The sequence below is a fragment of the Ahaetulla prasina genome, chromosome 14 (assembly GCF_028640845.1).
Source record: "Ahaetulla prasina isolate Xishuangbanna chromosome 14, ASM2864084v1, whole genome shotgun sequence".
NCBI classification, from domain to species: domain Eukaryota; kingdom Metazoa; phylum Chordata; class Lepidosauria; order Squamata; family Colubridae; genus Ahaetulla; species Ahaetulla prasina.
The window spans coordinates 11,565,190-11,584,700 of record NC_080552.1 but is presented as its reverse complement, the minus strand read 5'-3'; the positions used below and the strand labels follow the sequence as shown (position 1 = coordinate 11,584,700).

Genomic DNA, 19,511 nt, shown 5'->3' with positions numbered 1-19,511 from the left:
CTTTGTCCTTCTTACTCTCACCCACCTCACGTCCACCTATAGTAGAGTCACAGGTGTCACTCTCTGTGGCCTGCAATAGAATTGGCAGCTCACCTCAGCTGCGTGTGATTCCTTCACACACACCTTTTTTTTTTTTTTTTTTGCAGGAGCAAGTCCAGAAAACCAATGACATGCTCAACAACGTGGCCGCCGATGAAGCCAGTTTGGAGGTCAAGATCGAAAAGAGGAAATCCGAACTGGAGAGAAACCACAAGCGGCTGCAAACCCTGCAGAGTGTTCGGTAGGTGAGGAGCTGAGGGACTCTCGGTCCCTCCCAAGAGTTAATTGAAGGTTCATTGTCCTGCAGTGAGGTGGTAACAGTTGACCTCCCAGGGCTGCTGTAATACACGGCTTCCCCGAATCCTTCTAATGTGCTCTCTGCAGCGATGGGATGTTTTTTAATCATTCTTTTGTCTGATCATGATAGATAGATGGATAGATAGATAAATACTGTAGATAGATAGATACCATAGATAGATACTGTAGATAGATAGATAGATAGATAGATAGATAGATAGATAGATAGATAGATAGATACCATAGATAGATACTGTAGATAGATAGATAGATAGATAGATAGATAGATAGATAGATAGATAGATAGATAGATAGATAGATAGATAGATAGATAGATAGATAGATAAGAGAGAGATGGTAGAGATAGATAGATAGATAGATAGATAGATAGATAGATAGATAGATAGATAGATAGATAGATGATAGATAGACAGAAAGGGAGATGGAGATAGAGAGGATATATAGACATAGATAGATATGTTTGTGTATATGCGTGTATGTGTGTATGTAGCATATGTATGTGCATGTACGTGTATGGGTGTGTATATATATATTTTTCTTCTGAGAGCGGGCATCAGAATGAATCTGCTAGTATGCTCACAATAAAAAATAACAGTAAAGGTTATCTCATCTTATCTCATCTTATCTCTTATCTTTTATCCTATCCTACCCTACCCTACCCTACCCTACCCTACCCTACCCTACCTTCTTTCCAGATGAACAAGCGTAGGCTATTCCAAGCTTTACTCAGTCATTTTGGCTTAAGCTTTCCATGGTAATGACTTTTAAACCCACCACAAATGATTTATTTTAAAAAAAAAACATGGGATCTTTTCAGCAGGCAATTTATTTTCAGCAGCTGATGGTACCCCGCAAACCCATTGAGGCTTCAACTACAAACTTCATAACCCCCAGGAACTCCAGCCATGTTTCCTGCCTTTGGGACAGATCAGCCTGATGTTGGGCAGTGAAGAATTGGTGGCTGCTTGTCATCCAGGCTATATATTTTGAGGGGTTCTTGTTGTTCTCTGAGTTGGTTATTTTCTTTTGGACGTTTCATTGCCCAAACTAGGTAACATCATGTTGTGTCAGCGCCCCCCGAGCTGGCCCTCCTGCCAGAAAGTGACTTGGAGCCGGGCCTGCTGCCAGAAAGTGACTTGGACAGTGAGGAGGAAGGGCCATCAGGACTTACCTCGGGAGCACCGGCTTTTCTGGCTCAGCTCCAGGAGCCAGAAGCAGGCCAGGTGGAGAAGATAACGAGGCCTCCATCCCCTGACTCTTCCCCCCCCAGGCCACACCTTCAGACCCAGCTGATGGCAATCAGGCTTGGTTGGACCCTAGGTTTCGTAAGCAGGAGAGGAGGGAACAACAGAAGCAGGGGTGGGGCAGGCCTAAGAAGTGCTGAGTCATGGAGCCACACCCCACAGGATATAAAAGGCAGCGAGAGCTGCTGTGTCTCTTTGTAACAGGCAAATCCACTGATTGACTAACAGCTGAAGTTTGCTCCTGGGTGACTCACCAGCGTCATGGAAGATAACAAGGGCTCTTGGCAGATGCTGGCTATTCTGCTGCCAGAGCTGATAGTGCCGGCTAATTAAGCCATCACTCGGACAGAGGTGAAGGAGGACAGAACACATCATCAGTGCTTCAGGTCAGGGGTCTCCAACTCCCAGGCCGTGGCCTGGGTCTGGACTGTGGCCTGCAGGCCGCGCATGCAGTGGGTGAGCACATGTATATGTTGTGGCCTGCCAGCGGAGCTGGTGGCAGACTCCAACAGTGAGGAGGTTGGGGAGGAACATGGTCCAGTCCTGGAGTCTGGGGAAAGCTCTGATGAGTGCTCTGCATCGGAAGCAGAGATGGGGTCAGGGCCATCTGACAATTGTCAGCTCCCTTCAGAGTCAGCAGAAGAACAGCTGGAGCCTGTTCCCAGTGTGCGCATGTGCAGAGCTGCTGGGAGAAGGGAACAGCTAAAGAACAAGGGTCAACTCGGGAGTAAGGCCACAGGTGGATGATATATGGTCCCTCCCAGAGGGAATAAAAGAGGAGCAAAAGGGGAGGGGGGAGTTTGTAGGAGACAATTAGTTCACTTAATTGGTTCGTGACTCTCCGAAACTCCTTGCCAAGTTTCCTTGCCAAGTTTTGAAAATATCGGCCTGGCACTTCCCCAAACCAGATAAGGTCTGTGACTGTAAATTCTCCCTTGAAAGACTTTGCTGGATGTGAATGAGAGGAATTCACAGTAACTTAATAAAAAGGGTTTTTTGTCAGGACAAGGAGTCTGCTTCATCCTCTTGGGAAGCCTAGGTCAGAACAGTATGCAGCTCCACTTGCGCACATGCCTGCCACTCACACTGAACCATTCCCCCCCAGCACCAGTCCACCAAGCCAGAAATGTTGGGGACCGCAGCACCGATGATGTTACCTAGTTTGGGATAATGAAACATCTCCCAGCTAGTTATAACCAATAAATCATGACTAAATAAACCATGGCTTACTGCAATGTATGAACCCAGCATTTTTTTTTTTGTCCTTACTAGCCCAGCCTTTATGGATGAATATGAGAAAATTGAGGAGGAGTTGCAGAAACAATACAGCTGTTTCGTGGAGAAGTTTCGTAACTTGACATACCTGGAACAGCAGCTGGATGACCAACACCGCATGGAGCAAGAGAGATTTGAGGTGAGCGTTTCTAAATACAGCGGTACTCGAAATTCTGCTCTACTCAGAATTTCTGCTGTGCTGTTGTGTCTCCTTCCCCAATTCGGATTAACGAGCTGGCCTTCAACCAGTGGATTCACGGCTCTTATCAGTCCTGGCAGAGAAATCTTGGCTGCCTGCCAAAGTTCAAACAAATGACTCACAGAGTAAGACTTTCAGCTCTCTTTGAAAAGGTTCAATTTTTGCTTCCCGTGGAATGAGAGCAGTCCCAAAGCTCCTTATATATCCTTCCCTTTGATGATGCCGCCACCCTTCCCTTTGATGATGCCGCCTCTCTAATCTTCTGAAGACAGCAGTCAATCCAAGCTTGATTATTATTATTATCAGCTGGGTCTGAAGGCGTAGCCTGAGGAAGGGAGGAATCGGGATGACGGCCTCATTACGTCCTCCGACTGGCCTGGTTCTGGCTCCTGGAGCCGGGCCAAAGGAATTGGTGCTCCCGAGGTAAGCCTTACCGGCCCTTCCCCTCACTCTCGGAGTCACTGTCGGGCATGGGGCCAGGTTCGGGGGCTGGAGTTACAACACGTGCGTCTCCCTTGACACCATTCTGTTATCTGCTGTTTGATCCTAACTATCGGATACGCTCAGTGCTGGAGCTTGATTCTGTATTCGGTAATTCTCAGGATACTGATTTTCGTCTTTTCAGAAAACTGCCCTCTTTTCAAAGAATAGCCTAAGATCCATAAAAATAAAAATTTTAAAAAATACCTTTAAAAAATCCCAGCTGGGCGGTGAGAGACGCCATGAATAGATGGAGTTAAAATAGAGTCATTTGCAATTGTGAGCCCTGTTTTCCCCAGCAATTATAGTAAAGTACATTGACCCATGCAGTGGACTCTAGTTGTGTAATTCATCTTTTTTATTTTAAAAAAATAACTTCCAGACATTTTTCAAGGAACTATAGAAATGCTGTGGGAATGGGTAGGTTAATTATTTTACCTGTCCAAGCCAGTAGCTTACTTTCTGCTGTGAGATACATCTTTGGCACATTAAACTTTGCCTAACTGCATTTAAAAAAAAAAAACTAAATTCACAACAATATATTTCTTTATAAACTAATGAAACTACTACTTTTAATCTTACACTAGTGTGTCTATGCATTATAGCTTCAGCTTTTCAATTGGGAATCATAGATAGAAAAGAAAACACAAGCCAAAATATAGGCTTTTAATAAGTTTATATTGTAATCTTACATAAACAGGTGTCCTTAATTGTTATTATAATTCGTTGGTATATAATATTATGCTTGTTATCTTTAGCTGAATTGTTTAAATTGACTTTACAAATTCTGTTCTTGTGGTTTTCTTCTACATTAGTTGTACCTTTATAAATCAATACATTCATAGAAGAATTTATAGAAGAAATGAATACATTTATAGAAGAATGTTGCAATTAAAAGTTCAGGTGTTTCCTTCAAAGAACTTAAAGTCACTTTGGAATCTTCATCCTAGAATGTCTTTAAAATGCGCTTAGATGGCCATGTGTTTGAAAAAATAGCTTTTTTCCCCTTTTTGCTGTACTAATGGCTTACCTTTTCAGCATATTTTCCAGAATTCTTTTACTGCCAATGCTGGGAAGTCATTTATTTCAGCCCTTTTTGGAACTGCACTACAGTCCTTTCTAATCAGTGCCAGTTTAGCAAACATTTTAGTAAACCTGATGCAAAGAAATTAATATCCTCAGGTCTCTATTTCTTGAGAGGATCAAGATACTTGGTTATGTGTTTGTTTTCCTGGAGTGTTTTTAAGAAATTATGCTTTTTTTAAAAAATCCTTGCCTGAGGGAGAAATGAATGTTTAAAAGGTGATCTACTTCTAATCTCTAAAACGCTTGGCAAATACAATGCTTTGTGTTCTTTGCTCTTATGCCACAGCTGGCGATATTGTATAGATTACATTTTTAATTGGAAAAGAAAATCAAAGATTGAGCAAATATTTTGTCGTCTAACTGAGACCCTCTGGATTTCACACAACCAGCTTTTGAAAAGTTTCTCTTCCCATTTGTAAAGGCCAATGAAAAGAAATTGCATTCAGTATCTTAAGTCTGTAATCAGGCCTATTCTTTTTTTGTTCTCTGTAGTTTTTTTTTTAAACCATTGGTACAGAATAGGACTGCGGTGATTCATTTAACAACTGTGGCAAGAAAGGCCATAAAATGGAGCAGAACTCACTTAACAATTGTCTTGCTTAGCAACCGAAATGTTGGGCTCAATTGTGGTTCTAAATCAAGGACTATTTAGAGAATTTACATGGCCACCCACTCACTGAGACTTATAGAAAATGATATATATATATATATTATATGATATATATGTTATCATGATATATGATATAAGTTAAGAAGGTATTTTGTCAGAGTCTTCAGGTATGACATCAACAGATGCCCTATAATGTTGCACTGAAGGCTCTAATGCTCAGCTCCATCCAGTCGCCCCAATTCTACCCCAAATTAAGAAATTGCAGGATTGTAAAAAGGGAGTTGCATTGAGGGTTCTGTGTTAGCACCAGGGGTGGGTTTCAAATATTTTAGCAAGGGATTCCCCCCCCCCCCCCGATTGCTGCGTGGGCATGGGCGTGGGGGGGAGGAGGTCTTTTGTGGGGGGGAGGTCTTTTTGCCCTCATTTCCGGCCTTCCCGAACTTCCGGTAGGCCCGTTTTTTGTCCTCCCTGAGCCTCCATGTGCGCCCTGCACTTACCTGCATCCAAAACGGGCCACGTGGGCACTCCTGGGAGGGGCAGGGTTGACGGGGCGAAGCCAGCCAGGAGTGGGATTTGGGGGTTCTCCGAACTGCACAGAATCTTAGCTAGAGGTTCTCCCGAACCCCTGCGACACGCACACCCCCTGTTAGAACCAGTGGAAACAATGCACATAAAATAAGATCTTCCAATTCTAGTGTTCACTATTCCTCTTCCCATCCTAACTCCTCATCAGCCTGTCCCAGATGCCCAGCTGTCGCTTCCGATATGCGTGAAGACAACTGTGACATCCTAAGCGAGTAAGATTTCTCTGAGCTGGCTCTCAGAAGCCCCATCTGTGAAACTAAGTCCTCTGTCAGAATTAATTTGCCTGGCAAACTTTTTCCAGCGTTGCAAAATTTTCCTGTGTGTTTTCATCCCCCAGACTCATCCGCGTATTCCTTATAAAGCCTGTGCATTCAACCAGCTCACCAAAGTAAGCTAATGCACTAGAACTTTTTAACGCATCAGGAGAATAGCAAATGAGCTTTTATTGAATCATTACAATTCATACTTTTCGCCAGCTCCAGAGAGAAAAGTAAGCAAATAAATAGGAGGACCTGTGGAAGTAATTTCGGATACAATGGAAACGCACTCGATTTTAATTGGAGATGTCCCTGATTGAAAAGTTTTGCAAAGAGTGGGCTATTGAAGAAGAGGACTCATTATGAAGAAACGTACACTGGTAACACATCGTAGTCCCTTAATGATTCTTTTTAAAACAACAACAACCGCCGACAACAGTGTGGTTTCTTGATCTCAGTTACCAGCATTTACATCTTGTTCCCATCCCTGTTGACCTTCTCTCCCAGACATCATTTTAAATTTAAAGCTCTTTGTGTCCGAAGATACGTTATGTTTAAGCAACAACAACAACAACAAAAAGATGAAACTCTTGTGAGTTGGAATTTGGCATTTCCATCTTCTTCTTCCCTGGACTCTGTGTTTGTCGCTTGTTCAGTTCTTGCATAAGATTAATGTTTCTTGCTCTGGCATGTCAAACGGAGGAAAGATTGTGAAAACTAAAGGCCCTTCTGGATTGAACTGTAAGGATACGAAAAGTATCTCTGGAGTGTGAAGGGCAAGGGAAGCTTACAAGGGGTTGCAAAGAAGCAAGAAGCATCAGCTCTTCTGGTTCACCTTATCTTTGACTATTTTGGTGAAAGTGTAAGGATGTTTTAAGGCTAGAATAGAATAAAGCTGTAAGGAACCTTGGAGGTCTTCTAGTCCAACCCCCTATTCAAGCAGGAGACCCTGTAGCATTCCAGTCAAATGTCAGTCCAGTTTCTTCTTAAAAACCTTCAGTGATGAAACACCCACTACTTGTGAAGGCAAGCTGTCCCACTGGTTAATTGTCACTGTTAGGAAGTTTCTCCTTAATTCCAGGTTGTTTCTCTCCTTGATTAATTCCCATCCATCGTTTCTTGTCTTGCCGTCTGGTGCTTTGGAAAACAGATGGACCCCCCTCTTCTTTGTGGCAGCCCCTTAAATACTGGAATACCACTATCATGTCACCCCTAGTCCTTCTTTTCTCTAGCCAGCCATACCCAAATCCTGCAACCGTTCTTCATATGTTTTAATCCCCAGGCCTTTAATGTTTAATTAAATGTTCTTTAATTAAAGAACGTTTAATTAAATGTTTATGTTTAAGGAGGTTTAAGGAAGTTTTTTTTTCCTTGAGGAACAAGATTAAGTTTCCAAGCTTCATGGATGAGAAGCGAAATGTCTTCTTCTTCTTCCTCAAGGAAAATGCAGTCCAGTTGCCTTTCAAAAAAGCACCTTTGGGACCTCCATCACTTAGCTTTGCCTGCTCAATCTTCCCAGTTGTATCTGCCCACTTTTGACATAGATAAGGATTGCAGAGCGAGTGGCAGTTCTCACCCTAAATCTTTATGCCTAAGAATTGTCTCCTTTTTCGAAGTTCAAATATTTAGGGTTCCCTCAGCAAAGAAGAGGGATGCTCAGTGGTTAAGACACTGAGCTTGTCAATCAAAAGGTCGGCAGTTCAGCGATTCGAATTCCGAGTGCCGCGTAACGGGGTGAGCTCCCGTTACCTGTCCCAGCTTCTGCCAACCTAGCAGTTCGAAAGCACGTAAAAAATGCAAGTAGAAAAATAGGAGCCACCTTTGGTGGGAAGGTAACAGCGCTCTGTGCGCCTTTGGTGTTGAGTCATGCCAGCCACATGACCACAGAAACGTCTTCGGACAGCGCTGGCTTTGAAACGGAGATGAGTACCGCCCCCTAGAGTCGGGAATGACTAGCACATATGTGCGAGGGGAACTTTTACCTTTACAGCAAAGAAGCCCTCCTGGTGTCCTAATTAAGTCATCAGGCTACAAACCGGGGAAGCATGAGTTCTATGTAGAAGGATGACCTTCGGGCAGTCTGTCTATTTCAATCCTAGGAAGAAGAAGGCAATGAAACTTTGCCAAGAAAACTGCAGGGACTTGTCCAGGAAGTCACCAGGAGTCAGCAAAGACTCGGAGGCACACCCAGTGGTGGGATCCTGCGTGTTTAACAACCGGTTCGGTGATCACATGCACAGTTTCACGAAAACTTACTTTCCACATTATTGCTAGGGAGTAACACAGCTGAGGCTCTGCCGTGTGAATCAGATCAGATGTTGTGACTCATCCTCCCTCCTCTCATCAGCCGGGCCCCTCCCGTCTCCAACCGGGCCTTTTATCAGACTCCGATAATGAAGATGAACGGCCTGTTATGACTCCAGCCCCCGGCCCTGGCCCCATGCCCGGAGAGGATTCAAGGAGTGAAAGGAGAAGCCCAATAAACCTCACTCATACAGCGTGTGTTTCTTTGGCTCAGCCTTCAGAGCAGGAAGCCAGCCAGGTGGTAGAATTACCCGGGCCTACTCCCTCTGACCCCTCCCTTTCCCAGACGCTGACAGCAAATCCAGCTAAGGACAATTTAGAGTGGGTGGACCCTCGCTTCCGGAGATCTGAGAGGTGACGCCAGCAGAAGGAAGGGTGGGGCAGGCCTGGATAAATGCTGAGTCATGGAGCCCCACCACACAGCCCATATAAAGGACCTGCTTTTGGCATTCCAACCTTGAGTCAAGCAAAGTCTTATCTAGTTTGCTGATATCGGACCCTATCGCTGAAGTCACAACTTGGACTCCTGCTGCCTTGATAACCCTCGAAGGAACTTGGCAAGCTGCAGAGGCTTCATTGCCAAGTTTGTTACGGACTTCCTTGACTCGTTCATCGGAGTGGGAGTGGGACACGACATAAGAAGATATAGGTCAGTAAAGCGCCGGGGTGGGTGGGCGGGAATAATAGATGGAATCTGATCAAGGAGAGATTAAACCTGGAAATAAGGAGAAATTTTCTAACAGTGAGAGCAATCAACCCATGGAACAGAAGTTGCTTTCAGAAGTTTTGGGAGCTTCATTCCTGGAAGCTTTCAAGAAGAGACTGGACTGCCACCTGCTTGGCTGGGAGGTTGGATTAGATGACCTACAAGGTCCCTTCCATCTCTGTTAATCTGTTAATCTTCTCTAAAGAAGCCAAGGCTTCTGTAAATTGGAAGAACCGAACAAGGCAATGTGACTTTATGGATGTGTCCAACAGTGACTTGAAGGCACCAGGACACCACTGCAGCCTCACCAAAGTTGTAGAAGGCAGCTTTGTAGGAACCCTATGGGATAAATAAGATTGTGCATTGCAGAGCTTTGGTGTTAAATCAACCTCATTAACTGGTGTTTTCGTCTGTTTATTTGGCAGCCGCCTTTGTTTTCAGCTGTTTAACCTTCTTTGGGAGATAGCTATTCAAACTCTAGTCTAATCCAACTTCCAGATTCTGCATTCTCCTTTGATAATTTTCTGTAAAATGATTTATTACCTCGCCGCTTCCAAGAGTTTTTTTTCTCTCCCCCCCGCCTTCCCCCTCCTCAGCTTAAAGACTGAAGAGATGAGGTCTGGGGTATTAAACAAGCTATTAATTAGTACAAGATCGATAGAAATAAATGAACATTTTCATCCTGGCCCTGTCAACATATTGATGGGTAAAGATTCTTCGGCTTTATCGCCAGCTGGAAACCCTCTGTGGTGCAAATTAAAGCAAGACTAAGATAGAAGGAGAACGGATAATATAATTTATACCAGAAACAACCTGGATGGTTCTTTTCCATCTCCCCCATCCAATACCTGGATCAGTTCTGCCCAGAACTTGAAGTTTGGGTTGTTAATTCTACAAGCTGTGATCCAGCGGTGGGTTGCACATTATGTTGCTAACGGTTTGCCCCCCCTCCCCCGCTTCATGCACGTGTGCACCCGGTTTGTGCGTGCGCTTGCCTTCCATACACGCGCCCGGACTTCAATGCATGCACTTTGCTCATGTGCATACCTTCCACGCATGCGCCCGGCCTCAAAAATTGTCCCCGAATAGGACGGCATAGAGTCGGGGGAGGGGGCATGATTTCCACTACCGGTTTGGACAAAATGCATTTGGCTGCACAGGTACCGTATATGTGGTACCTCGCTCAATAGTAGTAACTGTGAGAGGGATCTTGGCATCCTAGTGGACAATCATTTAGATGAGAGCCAGCCGTGTGCAGCAGCTGCCAAAAAAGCCAACACAGTTCCAGGCTGCATCAACAGAGGGATAGAATCAAGATCACATGAAGAGTTAATACCACTTTATAAGCCTTGGTAAGGCCACACTTGGAATTCTGCATCCAGTTTTGGTCGCCACAATGTACAATAGATGTGAAGACTCTAGAAAGAGTGCAGAGAAGAGCAACAAAGATGATTAGAGGACTGGAGGCTAAAACATATGAAGAACGGTTGCAGGAACTGGATATGTCTACTCTAGTCTGATGAAAAGAAGGACTAGGGGAGACATGATAGCAGTCTTCCAGTATCTCAGGGGCTGCCACAAAGAAGAGGGAGTCAAGCTATTCTCCAAAGCACCTGAGGGCAGGACAAGAAGCAATAGATGGAAACTCATCAAGGAGAGAAGCAACTTAGAGCTAAGGAGAAATTTCCTGACAGTGAGAACAATTAATCGGTGGAACAACTTGCCTGCAGAATGTCCCCTCCAGAGCAAAAATGGACTTGCAAAGTCAAAACGCCCGTGATGTGTAGAGCAGAGAACACACCGTTCCTCTCGGCTTTTGTGCATCACGTTTGTTTATTTGCATATCGTCGCCATGGCCATCACAGATCGAAAGCTTGAACCGTGGGAACTATAGATCTGTTTTTCTTTAAATCACAGCTTAATGTGAGTGCAATTGAGTCAAACATCCCCATTTAAGTCAGTCAAATTTTATTTTGTCAACCTGTCTGGCAAAACAAAAAACAAATAAATGTTGTACCTTGATGAACGTATCTTTTCTTTTATGTACACTGAGAGCATATGCACCAAGACAAATTCCTTGTGTGTCCAATCACACTTGGCCAATAAAAATTCTAATCTAATCTAATCTAATCTAAAAAAAACAGCCTCCTATAAACCTTTTGCTAGGATCGCATACCAAGCCTCTGTAAAACATAAGAGAAGCAGTGGCAACCTTAAAAAATTTGAATTATCCCTGGCAAAAATTCCTTGAATTTTCCCTGTCAACTTCCATTCCCACAGCTAGAAAATGTGGCATGTTACAGCCCGGTAGGTTTCTTTGCTTGCAGGAAAGATAAATTGCATTCTCAATTAAGTCTCCCACTTCTCAGTCTGAGAGCTTACTTAGGTTATTATACAGATGCTAATAGATGTTAAGTGCCCATCTGTTCCAAACCGTAAATATGCTGCAAAGTGAATTTAATCAGTGATTCAAAGATGGAACAGGAGAAAATAGAGGCATAAAAGATTTTTTGTTTAAATTTGTTTTTCAGGCAAGAGGGGATTTTTTTTTATATAGTGGTCTTCTACTCCAGGAGACGTATGAATCACATAGAGAAGAAAGGGAACTGCCTATCCCATTGGTCAGCAACCCGTGGCTCTGGAGCCGCATGTAGCTCTTCCATCTCTCTGCTGCGGCTCCCTGTTGCTGGTCGGCTCCACAATTGATAGGGCTTTTGGTTAGGACAGGTAGAGGAAAAAGGACTCCGTGCTAGGAGGAGACTATGATGGGGGAACTGGACTTCCAGTTGGCTCTAGAATTGAATGGGGGCTTCCAGTTAGGACCTTTGTGGCTCTTTGAGTGTTTAAGGTTGCCGACCCCTGGCCTATCCTAATGAAGAGAAGGGTTAAGGGGGACATATAGGTAACTTCTGGTACTTGAGGGGCTGTCTCAGAAAAGAGGGGATCAAGCTATTCTCCAAAGCGTCTGAGGGCAGGACAAGAAGCAATGGATGGAAACTAATCAAGGAGAGAGAAGCAACCTAGAACTAAGGAGCAATTTCTTGACGCTGAGAACAGTTAATCAGTGGAACGGCTTTCCTTCAGAAGTTGTAGGTACTCCATCACTGGAGGTTTTCAAGAAGCAAGGACAACCATTTGTTCAGAATGCTATAAGGACTTGGGCAGGGGTTGGACTAGAAGACCTCCAAGGTCCCTTCCAGCCCTGCGATTCTACATCTATGTCTATCTGGGTTATAACTCTATCCTTTACCGAGTGTGATGTAACATATCAAAATGGTGTAGATAGCTGTCATGTCACTAGTTGGTGCCTCCGTGCTCTTCTTTCTTTTTATGATTTGCAAAACTGTTTTTTTCCTAACTTTTTTGAAGTGTCAGAATGACATTTCCGAATCACTGTCTTCCAGATGTTGCTACCTATCCTTCCACGTGTCTTTGTGTGCGACTGTGAGTACGTGTGTGTGAATGTGTTTAGGGCTAACACATATTTAATATGAAACTGCAGTTCTGCACAAGTACATAGAGCATTGTAAAGCTATTTGGGGGCTCTTGAAGTCCAATCATTTAAACATATTCCTTCCCTTTAAATGCTGGCGGTTATACTGGTCGGTTAATCACGAAGGCAAGGGAATTATGATGTTCTAGCCATGAAGAGAAAATGTTTGCTCAGGTAATCCCTGAAATAATAAAAATGGCATTATCTCTCTAGTATCTGATGGGTTTTTTTCCCTTCTTCTTTGGCTTAGCCAACATGCTTTCCTCACTACATTTGTAAGTTGTTGTTTTTTTTCCAATATTCTTTTTTACGGTGGAAGCCGAGACTGTATATCAAAGTGTTGGCGAACCTTTTCGGCACCGAGTGCTGAAACGGGAGCATGGCGGGAAGAAGATCTTCTGGTTTCCAGCATGCATGCGCTCGTGAAGACCAGGTGGCTGGTGTGCATGCCGGAAACCGGAAGAGCAGACATCCAGTGCGTATGTGCACCAGCCACCTGGTCTTCCGGTTTCTGTCGCGCATGCATGTGTGAAAACCAGCTGGCTGGTACGCCGGACCCCGGAAGAGCAACAGGCGATGGAAAGATGGCTCTGCGTGCCACTTCCGGCAGACGTGGGTTTTTTTTATTTGAATTTATATCCCGTCCTTTTCCGAAGACTTAACACAGTGTTAAGCAATAGTCTTCATCCATTTGTATATTATATACAAAGTAAACTTTTATTGCCCCCAACAATCTGGGTCCTCATTTTACCTACCTTATAAAGGATGAAAGGCTGAGTCAACCCTGGGCCTGATGGGACTTGAACTTGCAGTAATTGCAAGCAGCTGTGTTAATAGCAGACAGACTTAGTCTGCTGAGCCACCAGAGGCCCCTGTCATATTTTGCCATCACAAGCATATCAGTTCTCAATTTCTGGAACTAAGCTGTCTTTCAAAAGCCTTTTCTCACATCCTGGCTGCCTCCTAAGCCGAGGGATTCTCGAGCAGTGGCCATCCTGATTTTGATCTTCCATTACAGGAAGCAGAAAACACCTTGCGGCTGATGCAGAACAAGCTGAAGGAGGAAGAGAAACGTTTGCTGAAGAGTGGAAGTAAGTTACTTTTTCATGTGGCGGGGTAGTCCTGTGGGCTTTGTCCACATCCAGTTTTGAATAAATGGGTGAAACCGAAACAGCCCCATTGAATTGACCTTGGAGGTATATTGTGTCAGGCTCAACAAACCAAGAACGACATGTTCAGCTACTTCTGAGTAGTTCCTTTATTGCTGTTCGCCAAGAGACAGAATCTTGCCAGACTAAAACTATCTGCATAACTATAGTTCACGCACTCTGTGAACTGCTAGGGAGGGTCCGTCTTTGCCTTCTTCCTGACTACCAGGCAATCCAAGCTCTGCTACCTCTTTGCTCTTTGGGAAGCAGCCCCTCCCACCTGGGAATCCAGACTACATTCCATCACATCTGAGAGAGCTCTCCCGTCTATACCTCCACCCTTGTCTCAGCTAGGAGAAAGGCAATTAAATGAAACACGGACATCTTAATATCTTTCGCCTTCTCTCATATTGTTCTCAAATGACCAAGTGTTGACTTTTAAAGTGACTCTTTGGGCTTCGCTCAAAGCTTTTGAGGGCCACAAGAAACCCTGGGATTTCAGATGATGCATTTGGCGTTTATTTAAATATATACTTAGGTTGAAAATTTCAGCTTGCAGAAGATACTATACTTTTCAGAGTAGAAGAGCATTTGCCCCCACCCCCTAAAAGAGGGTGGAAATGTCGGTACATCTTATACACCGAATACAGCCATTTTTGGCCTCCCAAAATCCCATGCATCCCATTTTTCTGAAAAACAGGAAGCGCAGAGGGTTTGGCAGGCCTGCAGAGTGCTCCTGGGGGCTGGGGAGGGCAAAAGGGGATGCAGGGGGGGGGGTTGGGAGGCCAAAAACATTTTTTGCAAAAACGGGGTGCGCAGAGAGTTTGGGAGGCCTGCAGAGTGCTCCTGGGGGCTGGGGAGGGCACAACTTTTTTTTTCCCCCTTGTTTTCCTCTTCGAAATTTTGGTGCGTCTTATAATCTGAAAAATACTGTAAGTCTGGGCAGGGAAATGGATCTAGTCAGGATTGAACCTTTTTGTAACATTATTTCAGCTCAAATCAGTTAATTAACCATTGAAGTAATCCAGGTTTATAGATGACTCCCCCAAAGTTGCCATTCACACGAAGTTTATCAAGTCCTGTTCTTGCATGCCTAAACATTTGTGAGCTAAAAGACCACTCTGGAAAGCTGCCTCCATTCATTCTCATTCATTCCCTCAACCTTTCATTTGATTTATTTCCTGCAAGGGACAGCGTAAAATCTGGAATGAAAAACGGATAAACTTATTTCTTCCTTGTCAAATCCCTTGATCAAATCTCTCCGTTGGAACATATCCCTTGGAGCAGGGTATAATTAAGCTGGACGCTGAAATATAGAACAGTATAAATTATTAACATAATAACTTTTGACTGGAAAAATTAGTGGTAGATTGGAATAATTTATTTGGGAGCTTCTGCCAACCGTTTTGACTCATCTTAAATAAGACGTCAGCAAAGACCGTGTGGATGACTCACCTGGGCAATTTTAATATTGCCAGAGTTAACTTGAATTGAACAGATGGTCTCTAGGCGAGCAATTAAGGAAATTAAGCCATATATATTATCATTCCTGTTGCTTTTCCATTGGCTTGCAGCTTTCCTCTCTGTTCTATGCCTTTTTTTTTTACGGTGCAGAAACTAAAGCCTCTCCACTAATAATATCAGGATCACCTGGAGTGATAGAACTGCTTTCTGCATCCAGGTTTTGGTCACCATCACGAAACAAAAAAGATGTCGAGGCTCTGGAAACCTCGACTGAAGAGGTTGTAGAAAAAATGCTTTTAAAAGGCTCCTGTGGCGATCCCAGCTGAGTTGCCTGATCATCAGAGGCTTTTAAAAGCATTTTTTTACAGTCTCTCCCGACTGGGGTGAGAGGAGAGACTGCAATACCCCTGTTTAGCCTCAAATAGAACGTTTCCAAATTTTATAAACCCATCATGTACATAGGTGGTTTCAGTCGGTTCGGACCGGTTCGGGTGAACCGGAAGTGGCAATCTGCAGGTGGCCACCCACCCACGTGATGGTTTTGGTCACCATCACGAAACAAAAAAGATGTCGAGGCTCTGGAAACCTCGACCGAAGAGGTTGTAAAAAAATGCTTTTAAAAGTTTTTTTTTTAAAAAGTCGGCCACACCCACCCAGTCACATTACCCCCACCACCAAGCCACAGAACCAGTAGTAACAAATTTTACATTTCACCCCTGATCTAAACGGACAACCGTCCTGTACAACAAAGTCCAAAGGCCCTTTCCTCTTCGAAGCTTGATTTTAAATAGCAAAACCCTGAAAGTGTTGGCAGGGAAACTGGAGGTTGTAGCTCAGTGCATACAGAGGGGCAGCAACAAATTTTGAGGAATTTGATATACTGTAGACCAGGGGTAGACTTCAACTCCCAGAAGTCCCCAGCCAACAATGTTGAAGTCCCCAAGTCGCCAAAGTTGGGCACTTCAGATAGAGATGAAATACTTTTCTTTTTTCAAATCTCAAATTCTGCCTTTCAAATCTTGCAAATTCTGTTGCACACACAGAAATTTTTTAAAAAAAAAGAAATATTCGATCTATCTCAAGGGCGCCCAACTTTGGCAAGTGATCTATTGCAAATATGCAAACATTTACCAAGCGAAGCTTCTTAAAACGTCTCAATGAGGAAATAAATATCCTTGAAATTTGTGAGTGAATTCCTAGTTTCCTTCTTTGGAGCTGAGCTCCTCCCATTTCTTACCCCTCTTTTCTTTAATATTTCTTTCTTTGTGGCCATTTTGGGTAGGCGAAGAAAGTATCTGTTTGGTTTAGTTATATTTCTGCTGGGAAAAAAATGTATCAAATCCTAAACGAAGAGCACTAACAGGCCTAGGGAAGAAGAGGCAGACAGGGGACACATCAGCGGTGAAATGCTACCGGTTCGTACTGGTTCGGGTGAACCAGTAGTGATAAAAATTACCAGCTTGGGCGAACCGGTAGTAAAAAAAGGCTACCGGTTCATCTGAACCGGTATTTCCGACAACGTTATGTCTGCGCCCCCCAAGCCGGGACCCCTGCCAGAAAGTGACTTGGAAAGTGAGGGGGAAGGGCCATCAGGACTGGAGCACCAGCTTCCCTGACTCAGCTCCAGGAGCCAGAGGCAGGCCAGGTGGAGGAGATAACGAGGCCTCAATCCCCTGACTCTTCCCCCCCCCCAAGGCCACGCCTCCAGACCCGGCTGATGGCAATCAGGCCTGGCTGGACCCTAGGTTTCGGAGGCAGGAGAGGCGGGAACAACAGAAGCAGGGGTGGGCAGGCCTAGGAAGTGCTGAGTCATGGAGCCACACCCCACAGGATATAAAAGCAGCAAGGACTGCTATACCACTTCGTGGCGAGCAAATCAACTGCTTTACTAGAGCTGAAGTACTGTTTGTTCCTGGTTGACTCATCGGCATCAAGAGAGATAACAGAGACACTTGGCAGACGCTCGCTAGTTTGCTGCCAGAAGCTGATAGTTGCCGGCTAATTAAGTCATCGTTCAGACTGAGGCGAGGGGGACAGAACAGACAATCAGATGTGCCGTGTGATTTAGATTCACTGGAAAGCAGGATTTCCTGCTTTCTAGCAATTTCCCACCCCCCTCACTGTTCTACTTACCTTCCCAAGCCTCCTTTTTCGGTGCAAAATACTGTTTGGCGTGCACTGTGCACATGCACACAGCATGCATTTGGCACACCCCATGCATGGGCAGCGAACCAGTGGCAAACCAGGGAAGATTTCACCACTGGGACACTTTCAGAGTTCTTGCATTTTAAGAATGCATGGCGGGTTTCATCCCCATCGCCTTAGACTCACAGTCAAAAAATGAGCCATTTGCCTAAGGCCACGGAATACGTTTCTGAGAGAAGTGCAAAAGGAAACCAGGCACAGCAACTGCCGGATTTGGAATTATCCCCTAGTGCAATAATTAACTCGGCTCCCGCACTGCTCCTTCTTATCGTAGACATCCTGTCGGGTTGTTTATATGTTAGCAAAAAATGCCGTAAGGATCAGGGCAGGGGGCTGAGTTCCAGAGAGGAACATCTGACGGATTTGGTAAAGAAATATTTGAAGCTCCAGGAAAGAGCAGCATCTGAGTACCAGGGCCCCACCATCCAAGGAAACATGCAGGCTCTCTGGGTGAATGCAAAGCACATTTTGTTCTTTGCCAGAAGCAAAGAAAAAGGGACATACAGAATAGAATTCTTTATTGGCCAAGTGTGATTGGACGCACAAGGAATTTGTCTTCGGTGCATAAGCACTCACCGTACATAAAGTTATAGGTGATAAATCATCATCCCAGTCATCGTAAAAGTACATTTTCATCATAAACTGTAAGATACAACACTTTCTGATAGTTATAGGATACTAAATAAGCAATCAACATAAATCATACCAGGAAACTAAATTAAACAACATAAATCGTAAAGATACAAGCAACAAAGTTATAGTCCTAAGTAGAAAAGGAAGGGTAAGAAGAAGAATAGTAATACTGCCTTGCTAAACAGTTTGACAGTGTTGTGGGAATTAGTTGTTTAGCACAGTGATGGCATTCAGAGAAAAACTGTCCTTGTGTCTAGTTGTTCTGGTGTGCAGAGCCAAATAGAATAGAATAGAATAGAATAGAATAGAATAGAATAGAATAGAATGGAATGGAATGGAATGGAATGGAATGGAATGGAATGGAATGGAATGGAATGGAATGGAATAGAATAGAATAGAATAGAATGGAATAGAAAATACGGAATGGAATGGAATGGAATGGAATGGAATGGAATAGAATAGAATAGAATTCTTTATTGGCCAAGCGTGATTGGACACGCAAGGAATTGGTCTTGGTGCATAAGCTCTCAGTGTACATAAAAGAAAAGATGCGTTCATCAACAATCATAAGATACAACACTTAATGATAGTCATAGGGAATAAATAAGCAATCAAATCTTATTAGGAAACAGTCAATATAAATCTTAAGCATACCAGCAACAAGGTTACAGTCATATAGTCATAAATGGGAGGAGATTAGTGATAGAAATGATAAGAAGGTTAATAGTAGTGCAGACTTAGTGAATAGTTTGACAGTGTTGAGGGAATTAGTTGTTTAGCAGAGTGATGGAATTCAGGAAAAAACTGTTCTTGTGTCTAGTGTGCAGTGCTCTACAGTGTCGTTTTGAGGGTAGGAGTTGAAACAGTTTATGTCCAGGATGTGAGGGGTCTGTAGATATTTTCACAGCCTTCTTTTTGACTTGTGTATTGTACAGATCCTCAATGGAAGGCAGGTTGGTAGCCATTGTTTTTTCTGCAGTTCTAATTATCCCTTGAAGTCTTTGTCTGTCTTGTTTGGTTGCAGACCCTCTGTAGGATCTGTAGGATTGGGTGCATATCTCTCTGTAAGATCTGCCTGATGTTACAATGGAACCAGAGTTTGATAAGGAAGGTGTTCACACACCTGGCGATCAAGAGATTCTGGCAGTTCAAATGAGTATAAAGATTTATTGCAAGTTTAAGCTCTCTGTAAGAATCTGGCCAAGGGAAACAAGTGGGAGATAAGAGAGGCATTCAAGGTGGGATGGACCTTGAGTTGTTTTTTTTTTTTTAAAGAAAGCCCAAATAAAAGATCGAGAAACAGGCAGGATCTTATGAACAAGCAGACCCACTATGGAGATTCTCAGGCATCCAAGTCATGGTTGTCTCAAAGGTGCTTTTTTTCAAGAGGCAACTGGACTCTCCGGTTTTTCTTTCGAAGACGTTTTCGCTTCTCATCCGAGAGAGCTGAAGAAGCTTCTTGGAT

General features: G+C 43.8%; 1 protein-coding gene across 4 annotated transcripts in view; it reads left to right on the top strand.

Moving 5' to 3' along the window:
- Nucleotides 1–19,511, top strand: part of CLUAP1 (clusterin associated protein 1) — a 57,730-nt gene that overhangs the window by 26,261 nt on the left and 11,958 nt on the right. For all 4 annotated transcript variants that reach the window (XM_058157551.1, XM_058157549.1, XM_058157547.1 and 1 more), the window contains exons 7-9: nt 147–280; nt 2,874–3,015; nt 13,615–13,687. In XM_058157551.1, the coding sequence (XP_058013534.1) occupies nt 147–280; nt 2,874–3,015; nt 13,615–13,687 (349 nt within the window). The remainder of the gene's footprint in view (nt 1–146; nt 281–2,873; nt 3,016–13,614; nt 13,688–19,511) is intronic.